General features: G+C 41.7%; 1 protein-coding gene across 1 annotated transcript; it reads left to right on the top strand.

Annotated features, from left to right (window-relative positions):
- The first annotated feature begins 2832 nt into the window (after positions 1 to 2832).
- On the top strand, positions 2833 to 8289 carry LOC128745645 (uncharacterized). The gene has a single exon (XM_053842721.1). It carries the CDS (start codon positions 2833 to 2835, stop codon positions 8287 to 8289), a length of 5457 nt encoding a protein of 1818 aa, XP_053698696.1.
- Positions 8290 to 11046: the final 2757 nt, after the last annotated feature.

Consider the following 11046-nt stretch of genomic DNA (forward strand, 5'->3'; position numbering starts at 1 on the left):
CAAAACAAAATGGAGGACATTGAAACATAAAAGTAAGATTTTTAGTCGAAAAAATTGACTTTAAACATTTCTAAAAAATACAAAAATTGCAATATCAAAAAAAGGATGGGTCAAACACTAGATAATTTTGTTGGCTTCGAAACAAAAAAAGAATCATGGGAACTGCTTGGGCCGCTCGTGAGATATTTATGGTACCGACTTTCAAAACCTGGTTTCGAGAAAAACGGCGTTGAAGATTTTATTCGCTGTTTAATGGTTCCAGACATGCGCGGTACAAATAGCTGTAACTTTGTCAATTTTTGGATTTCATCCAAACGACTTCAAACACATATGGTCGAAATGTTAATCTTTCGAAATAATCAATAAAAAAAAATTCGGTTTTACCTTTGTTATACTATATAACAAAGGTTTAGAAATTGGTCGAAAAACACGAAATTGATCCAAGGCCCGGAGGGCCGAGTCACATATACCAATCGATAGGGTTCGACGAACTGAGCAATGTCTGTGTGTGTGTATGTGTGTATGTGTGTTCGCTCCGAATTTTCTATCGCCTGTTACTCGGAGATGGCTGAACCGATTCGACCGCTATTACTTTTGTTTGAAAGGTATTATTGCCTAGTATATCACTATTAAATTGTCTCGTGGTCTGACTTTTCGTTTGAAAGTTATAAGCAAAAATGTGAAAACTACGTGACACGGTTTTCTCCGGAACCACGCAACCAATTTTAACAATCTTAGTACCAAACGAAAGCTCTTACTATTACTAAACATTTTGCTAAGTTTTAATGAAAACGGACAAGCAGTTTAAAAGTTAGCCTTGAAAAACCTGTTTTGACTATGTACAAATGAACGCCTGTTTCTCAGAGATGGCCAAACCGATTTACACGCTATTAGTTTCATTTGGCAGGTAATATAGCCGAATAGATCACTATTGAATGGTTTTTTGATTGGACGTTTAATTTGAAAGTTATGAGCAATCGAATACTCCACACCAAAATTAACAATAATTTATAATGATTTTAACCAAGATAATTTACCTAATTTCAATCATTTTAATATCAAACGAGAGGTTTCCACACTACGAATATATATGCAAAATTTCATAAGAGTTGGTTTTACCGGTCTAAAGATATTAACCCTCGAACACTCGCGCCCACTTTTATAACACGGTTACTTGCGCGCACAATGGACCAAACCAAAGAAAACGTGTGCACTAGAGTTTTGACTAAGAAAACTTAGTTTTAAATTTATTAAACCTTTGGAAGAGTTTCTTAAAATTGAAAGCTCTATCGTCTGGTAGAATTTGAATTTTGATTAATCCCCCTAAAAGTGAAATAAAAAAATTATTTTCCTTTAGTTTCAATATAACACATTGATGTGTTCTGCAAACTTTTATTGCCGGAAAAAAATGGTATTTCAGTGTTTCCGAAAATTATAGCATCTACATAAAAATGATCCATGAGTGACTTTTAGAAAATTTTCTAAACTTTCATTAAAAAATACTGAAAAAAATTAAAATGAATTCCTACACTGAAAAAAAAAGCGTTTTGGAAATTAAAAATCGATTTACTAAAAAACGCCACCCCAAAAATTGATGAATTTTTTTTTTTTTGGAGATAGATAATTATGTGCCCTACAAATCTTCCATGCTTCGCAAGATGGTCAAATTGAAGGGAAAAAAGTTTTCCTAGCGTTTTTTTGGGAAATCGAATTTAAATTTTTAAAACGCTCTTTTCCAATGTAGAAATTCATTTTACTTTTTTTTTCAGTATTTTTTTATGATGGTTAGAATGGTTAGACGGTTAGAAACCCCTCCCCCCACTAAGAGGGGGGAGGGCTTCCATGCAAATGAAACACAAATTTCTGTATAACTCGAGAACTAATCAAGCAAATAGAACAAAATTTGGCATGTGGGTGTTTTTGGTGACAAGAATTTATTCTATGGTGAATTGGGACCCCTCCCCTCTTCACAAGGAAAATTATGACTCCTCTCCCCTTTAGGAGGGGGGCTTCCATACAAATGAAATACAAATTTCGTCATAACTCGAGAACTAATCCAGTAAATGGAACCAAATTTGGCATGTGAAGATTTTCGAGGGCAAGAATATTTTCTATGGTGAATTAGGACCCCTACCCACTTTAAGAGGGGGGCTCCTGTACCAATGAAATACAAATTTCCTCATAACTCGAGAACTAATCAAGCAAATGGAACCAAATTTGGCATGTGAAAGTTTTCGAGGGCAAGAATATTTTCTATGATGAATTAGGACCCCTCCCTACTTCAAGAGGGGGGGCTCCTATACAAACTGTTGAGAACACTGCTCGTCGATTCAACCTATCGTACCGCAATATTGGTCATCTTGACCGTAATGACAGATCAGCAGCAGGGAAACCATTTTGTAGAAGGCAGATCGTTTAATTAAGACGGTGACAATTGTTGTAGAGAAGAAAACGTGCTTTTTCTAAATTTTATTTAACATTTAGATACAATCAAAGTTTATATTTCATTAAACCCCTAAATATTATATTTCATTAAAGCATTCGTTGATAAAGTACAGTAAGTACATTGAGTGAGAACTAAACAAAATAAAATACTATATCATCTAAATTATAGTGCAGGGAGAAATTAAAGCAAGCATATTCGGTTACGAGTAATAGGTGAATTACTTTCTAAGGAAACTAAATCCGTAAGTGATGAAAGCCTTTTAACATTTATTAGCATTTCTGAAAATATATATTAATTTCTAGTTTGAGCGAGACAAAATCAACCGCTACAAAATTTAGCTTCCGAAATCACCTAACATTCTCAAAGGATTTACCCTCACTTTCGAAATGGGAGCATGCGGAAAATGTGACCATCCGGACAACGACGAAATGGTCTGTTGTGATGAATGTGAGTCGTGGTGGCACTACGGCTGTGTAGGTGAGTCCCCCGGAGTGGCGAACCGCGAGTTCAGGTGCGAGAAATGTGCGGTTAAAAAGGGAAAGAAAGGGAAAAAGTCCGTTAAGAATATCGTTCCGGCTTTACCGAACCCTGGACTACCTTTGACACCGAATCCCACCAATCCACTGATCTCTGGGGATGCTTGCAAGGATGAATCTACTACAACAGATCGCCATAGTAAAGCCGAGAAGATTGCGCCGTCCGTAGCCGGAGATGATGCTAAATCTGTTATGTCGAGTACCAGTAAACGATCCGCTTCTAGATTACAATTGGAGATTCGCCGCGTGGAGGAAGAATTGCGTATGAAAGAACGGCAGCTGGAAGAAGACCGACTAATCCGTGAAAAACAACTCGAAATGGAGAGAACGATAGCACAGAAAAGGCTGCAGCAGGAGAAAAAACTGCAAGAGCAAATGCTTGCCCAAGAAGAAGAGCTGCTGCGACAACGTTTAGCAGAGGAGGTTGCTTTCCAGCATCAACAAAGAGCGCTGCGGGAGAAATATCAAAAGGAACGGTTCGATATACTGGCAAACGAGCTGGATGCAGAAGAGGGAGCAGTTGGTGGAGAGAGGCACGGACAGGGTAACCTAGATAGAGTGCACGAATGGCTTGCCGATAACAGAATTCAGGAAAACCATAAAGACCGTGAGAATCTGCAAGTATTACCCATTGAGCCGGGTACGCCAAAAAGGAATCCAGGAATACCGATTACAGCAGCACGAAAAACCGCAATACCGCCACGTCCACAAAATATGGAGCTTAGAAATCCTATAAAAGATACAGGCGATGAAGATAGTGCATCCGTTTCGACCGTTGATTCCGCGGGACCTACACGTGCACAACGAGCAGCGCGACAGGTATTGTCTAAAAAGTTACCAACGTTCAGCGGACGTGTCGAAGAGTGGCCGCTATTTTATAGCAGCTACGTGAACTCTACAGCGGCATGTGGATTCACTAATATAGAAAATCTTGTCCGTCTTCAGGAATGCCTCAAAGGACCCGCGTTAGATTCTGTGCGCAGTCGTTTGTTACTACCAGGCTCCGTGCCACAAGTGATACATACTTTGCAAATGCTTTACGGCAGGCCCGAGCAGGTAATTCATTCGCTGCTGAATAACGTTAGGAAAACGAAGGCACCTGAGCAAGATCATTTAGAAACGTTTATACCGTTTGGGCTAGCGGTACAGGAATTATGTGATCACCTAGATGCTACAGATCTTCGGGATTACCTTACCAGTCCAATTTTGATACAAGAATTAATAGACAGGTTACCAGATAATACCAAGCGTGAATGGGTACAGTTCAAAAGCTGTGAAAGCCGCGTTACTCTCAGGACCTTTGCAGATTTTACCACAAAAATAATGTCAGAGGCAAGCGAGGTTCTTCTTGTTGTTGACACGAAAGCACGAGGACTGCGAAAACCTGATAGGCCTAAAGACAAGGGATTCCTCCATGCACATCGAGAAAACGAAGAAGGGGAAAAGTATCAACCCCAGTGCCGCATCTGCTTGAAAAATGGACATCGAGTTCGTAATTGTGATGCTTTTCGTTGTATGAACCTGGCGGAGCGTATAAAGCTGAAGGAACAATATAAATTATGTGAACGGTGTCTAAATGAGCACGAAGGTTGGTGCAAATTCAAAATTACCTGCAACGTTGGTAGGTGTCGCGAACGTCATCATCCACTGGTTCACCGTATGGCGTTTCAGCCGAATATTCCAAACCCTGTTACGTTGCCAGCAGCACATCATCATGCTCACGGAACTGAACAACGTTCAATAATATTCAGAATAGTTCCGGTCACACTGTACCATAAGCGAAAGGCAGTGGCTACTCTCGCATACTTAGATGAGGGATCGTCTATGACCCTTGTGGAGGAACAGATTATTACCGAGCTCGGAATGACGGGTAAGCCACAACCATTAACGTTGCAGTGGACAGGGAACATCACCCGGCAAGAGCTGGGATCAGAATGTGTCTCATTGCAAATCTCGGGAAGCAACGAGGCAGAGAAAATGACTTTGAGTGAGGCTCGAACGGTGAAAAAACTCTACTTGCCAAAACAACGAATCGATTTTGCGGATATCGTTAATCGTTATGAACACTTAAATGGACTTTATGCAGAAAATCAAATTGGAAACGAGTCTAAAATTCTCATAGGACTAAATAACGTCCACCTGCTGGCGCCTCTAGAATCACGTGTAGGAAGGACCAATGAACCAATAGCGGTCAGGTCACAGCTTGGATGGACTATTTACGGGCCAAGAGGAATATCGTCTACTAATGGGTTTTTAGGTTGTCACTATGATCTAACTAACCAGAAGCTCCATGATCAAATGCGTGAATACTTTGCAGTAGAAGAAGCAGGAATTACCGTTAACCAACTTCCAGAGTCTAAAGACGAACGACGAGCGAAAGAGCTGCTGGAGGTCACAACAGTTCGAATCAATGGACACTTTGAGACAGGACTATTATGGAAGTCAGACACCTTCCAATTTCCGGATAGCTACGCGATGGCGTATAGACGGTTATGCAGCCTGGAACGCCGTCTTAGAAAAAATCCTACACTTGAGCAGACTGTACGTAAATTAATAGACGAATATCAGGCGAAAAACTACGCGCATAAGGCTACGGTTCAGGAATTAGTATCAGCAGACCCACAAAAGATGTGGTATTTACCGCTCAGTATAGTTCTTCATCCCAAAAAGCCTAACAAAGTTCGGCTGGTATGGGACGCCGCTGCCCAGGTGAATGGCGTGTCGCTAAATTCCATGCTGCTCACCGGCCCGGACATGCTAACTTCGTTACCAGCTATAATTCAGCAATTTCGGGTGCGAGCGATAGCCTTTGGAGCGGACATCAGGGAAATGTTTCATCAGCTGCGCATTAGGCAAGCTGACAAACATGCGCAGCGATTCCTTTTCCGGACTGACCCTTCAGCAGAACCGGACATTTTTCTCATGGACGTCGCAACATTTGGTGCGGCCTGTTCTCCTGCATCGGCTCAATATATTAAGAACTTAAACGCTTCCCAACATGCAGAAGAGTTCCCGGATGCGGCTAAAGCCATAATATGTCGGCATTACGTCGATGATTATCTCGACAGCACTGATACGGTGGAAGAGGCGGTGGAACGAGCTCAAAAGGTGCGATTTGTGCATGCCCAGGCCGGATTCGACATCCGTAATTGGATATCAAACTCGACAACATTCTTGCAGGCCCTGGGAGAAAATGCTGTTAAAAATCAAATCCCGCTGCAGATGAACGAAAAGGCGACCGAACGAGTTCTGGGAATTATATGGAATCCCCATCAGGATTATTTCACTTTCTCAACGAGTGTACATGTGGACCTTCAACCGTACCTTACGGGCGATAGGCGTCCCACCAAGAGGATGGCTCTCCGCTGCATAATGAGCCTCTTTGATCCAGTTGGACTATTGGCACCTTTCACCATCCAGGGAAAAATTCTGTTACAAGATTTGTGGCGTACAGGATGCGAGTGGGATCAACTAATGAACGACAGCTGTTTTGCAAACTGGTCCCAGTGGAGCGCAACGTTTCCATATCTCGAGAACGTGAAAATTCCTCGCTGTTACCTGAAACGCGCTGATGCAACCGCTTATGACACCCTCCAACATCATGTGTTTGTCGACGCCAGTGAGCAGGCATACGGAGCTGTGTCGTATTTTCGCATCGATACCTCAAACGGACCCCACTGCGCATTAATAATGGCAAAAACCAAAGTAGCACCATTGAAGCAGCTATCGATTCCGCGCATGGAACTGCAGGCGGCAGTTATAGGCGCGAGACTAATTAACACTGTTGAAGCTAATCATGGACTGAAGGTCAAAAAGCGGGTACTCTGGACAGATTCTCGAAATGTCCTGTCTTGGATCCGTTCCGAGCAACGGCGATACAAACCCTTTGTTGCATTCCGAATCGGCGAAATTCTGCTAGAAACAAAAATCGACGAATGGCGCTGGGTGCCAACCAAAGCAAACATAGCGGATATTCTCACTAAATGGGACAAGGAATCGTTTAATTTAGCTGGACCATGGCTAAATGGACCTCAATTTCTTCAGCTTCCTGAGGAGCTCTGGCCGAAGCAAACCTTGCCACCGCCGAATACGAATGAAGAGGTGCGAGGCTGTTACATGTTTCACACGGCGATGGACCATCAGCCGCTGATTGACGTCACACGCATATCAACATGGACAATACTGCTACGGACTATCTGCTATGCTCTTCGGTTTGTATCAAACTGCCGGCGCAAGGTTGCTGGCTTGCCTATTGAAGTTGTTCCGCAATTACCCGGCAGAATATTGAGTTTGGTTATCCGTTCGTCAAAATCCGTCATCGTTCCACTTAAACAGGAGGAATATGAGCTCGCTGAGACCATTCTATGGAAAATTGCGCAACATGAACACTTTTCTTGTGAGCTGGCGATACTAACGAAAAACCTTAATTTGCCTATGGAAATGCGGAAACCGATCGAGAAGAACAGTGTCATTTACCGAGCGTCTCCATTTCTAGACGAACAATATGTTCTACGGATGGATGGAAGGACGAAGATGGCTGAGTTTATTCCCTACGATATCAGATTTCCCATCATACTCCCGAGAAACTGTGAAATTACAAGACAGCTGTTGTTTCACTACCATTGCAAATATGGTCACGCAAATAGAGAAACCGTTTTCAACGAAATCCGACGTCGATTCTACATTCCCAAACTACGAACCTATTTAGCGTCAACAGTGAAGGATTGCCAACTGTGTAAAATACGCAATTGCAGACCGCAGATTCCAGAAATGGCTCCGCTTCCCGTAGAGCGGTTGACACCGTTCTTGAAACCATTCAGCCATGTTGGCGTTGATTATTTTGGACCGGTGGAAGTATCGGTTAACCGTCGTATCGAGAAAAGGTGGATCGTTTTATTTACGTGCCTGTCTGTTAGGGCTATACACATGGAGGTGGCGCACAGGCTCGACACCGACTCCTGTATCATGGCGATACGCAGATTTGTTTTACGAAGAGGAGCTCCGATTAGCATATTTTCGGATAACGGCACTAATTTGAAAGCCGCCAGCAAAGAACTCCAGAAACAAATTCGGCAAATCGATACGGCATGCGCAAACGTATTTACAAATGCTCGAACCCGTTGGTCGTTTAATCCTCCTTCTGCCCCTCACATGGGGGGCATTTGGGAGCGCATGGTACGAGCGGTCAAAGTGACAATGGCAACGCTGAGCGCAAAGCACCGAATGAACGACGAGATACTGCTGACTGTTATCGCTGAAGCTGAGGAAATCGTGAACCGCAGGCCTTTGGTCTATGTACCACAATAATCGTCGAACGGGGAGGCCTTGACGCCGAGTCACTTCCTACAGATTGGAGCAGCCGAAGAGGAAGTTTCCAGTAGTCCTCCAACATGTTCTGCCGAAGCGCTCAGGAATACATACAAACGGTCGCAATACATAGCTGATGAGCTTTGGAAGCGCTGGCTCAGCGAATATTTACCTTCGTTAAACATGAAAACCAAGTGGTTGGAGGATAGCAAGCCCCTTCAACAGGGCGACTTGGTATTCATTACTGACGACCAGAACCGGAATGGCTGGGTACGCGGCCGAATCCAGCAGGTGATTACGGGCAAAGACGGGAGAATCCGACAGGCCGTGGTGAAAACAGCAGGTGGGCTGTATAGGCGACCCACAGCAAAGCTAGCTGTTATTGAAATTACGTCATCTGGTAAACCTGACCGAAACGAAGTTCCTGGACAAGGTCTACGGGCCGGGGAGTGTTGAGAACACTGCTCGTCGATTCAACCTATCGTACCGCAATATTGGTCATCTTGACCGTAATGACAGATCAGCAGCAGGGAAACCATTTTGTAGAAGGCAGATCGTTTAATTAAGACGGTGACAATTGTTGTAGAGAAGAAAACGTGCTTTTTCTAAATTTTATTTAACATTTAGATACAATCAAAGTTTATATTTCATTAAACCCCTAAATATTATATTTCATTAAAGCATTCGTTGGTAAAGTACAGTAAGTACATTGAGTGAGAACTAAACAAAATAAAATACTATATCATCTAAATTATAGTGCAGGGAGAAATTAAAGCAAGCATATTCGGTTACGAGTAATAGGTGAATTACTTTCTAAGGAAACTAAATCCGTAAGTGATGAAAGCCTTTTAACATTTATTAGCATTTCTGAAAATATATATTAATTTCTAGTTTGAGCGAGACAAAATCAACCGCTACAAAATTTAGCTTCCGAAATCACCTAACACAAACGAAATGCAAATTTCCTCATAACTCGAGAACTAATCTAGCAAATGGAACAAAATTTGGCATGTGGGTGTTTTTGGAAACAAAAATATTTTCTATGATGAATTGGGACCCCTTCCCACTTTAGGAGGGGGGCTCCCATACAAATGAAATACAAATAAAACAGAAATTTTTGCGAAACTCAAAAACTAATCGAACTCCAGAAATTGGAGACTCTTCCATAAAACAGTCAATAACAAGACCACAAAAACTATCTATAGTAACACTAGATCATTCAGAACGAGACGGTCGCGAGTGTTGCCGGTGACCCTCCGTTGGAAGCGCCGCCCACTAGCGGGAGGCAACTCTCCGCAGAAATCACTACTGTCTAGGTTTATTTGTTTTCCTAGGTCTACCTGGGTTTCCTGGAACGAGCGACAGTGAGTAAGGAGTGGGTCGCGAAATGGTATTTTCCACAAAAAAGTTTTCCGTGAAATGGAACATTCCGCTTAAGGTTTTTTTGCAAAATGATATTCGGCGAAATGTTGTACAATCATGGCGAATATTACCATCCGCTTTCTGGCTATGCAATGAGGGGACAGGGGAGTTGTTTTCTACTTTACTGTGAGGAAAAATTGCAAATTTGTATATTAAACTACCCATTCCTGGTAACTAATAAGCATTAACATAAGCAGTAAATCAGCTTATCTGGCATTTTATACTGCACGTTGTTGTATATTAGCTTTTTGACTGCATAGGTGTTGTAAATTGGCATCCAAAATTGTATCCAAATTCTTCGTGTCGGTAATTAGCTGTAAATTAGCATTGTCAGCACTATAAGAAGGTTATCGGTAAAGTAGCTGTATATTTGGCCAAAATAGCATTTAAGTAGCATTTAAGGCGACTTAAATGCTTATTGGCCTACATTGGAATAGCATTGGTGATGCTTATTGGTTACCTGGGATGCTTTCATAGTTACGTAACTGCCAAAATGAATCATCTAAGGTTGAACTCATCAGAAACTTGCAAAACTCGAGATTGTGACAAAGATCATCCGAGATTCATGATTTATGTACAACACAGGTTAATTTGTGGCAATACGAAGTTTGTCGGGTCGTCTAGTTATAAAATAAATTCACAATATAAAAAATCGTACCATGTGTTGCATACATGTAGGCTTATTTATTTCATTTGGCCTAAAGTAAAAATAAAATCGATTGAAAACAGTTTAGGCTATTTACGTTTTATTTAATGGAAAAATATTTGTGATTTTTGTTACGTGTTCATCAATTTATACGCATTTCAATTTACGTCGAATGTGAGATTCATTTTTTCATTCTATATGTATCTCGCAAATGCACACTTTCAATGGTCACCGTGTAATAATCAAATCGTAGGTGTAATCACTATAAATCTTCCATTGACCAGATGCAACGATGTAAAAAAATTGATAATGAATTTAAAGATCTCGAGTTGTTGTTTCCCGGGTTGTTAGTATCAGTTATCTAGAAATGTTTCGCCAATATGGTATAGCTGTTCTGTATGGTGTCTGTTTACTAAATTTAATCTTCATTGATTCCTAGAATAACGCATCACTGAAGATATACATATATCGTCATGCAAATATTTACGGACTAGCTCGAATTATTCCTGGCTCCATTCGAAAGAGGTCGCGTATGAACGCTGAACCGTGGCTGTTGAAAGGAGCGATGGTAAAGAGAGGTCCTTGGATTGAGGTAGAGTTATAACTTAGCAAAGCAAAGTGCACGGCACCATCCACCACATAAATGTTTCACTCGGTCGTGAATCGAGAACCGGTGCTTTCGTTCGTCT

The sequence above is a fragment of the Sabethes cyaneus genome, chromosome 1, assembly GCF_943734655.1.
Source record: "Sabethes cyaneus chromosome 1, idSabCyanKW18_F2, whole genome shotgun sequence".
Lineage (NCBI taxonomy): Eukaryota > Metazoa > Arthropoda > Insecta > Diptera > Culicidae > Sabethes > Sabethes cyaneus.

Coding starts and splice junctions, on each gene's coding strand:
- LOC128745645 (XM_053842721.1), top strand. CDS start 2,833: ATGGGAGCATGCGGAAAATGTGACCATCCGGACAACGACGAAATGGTC.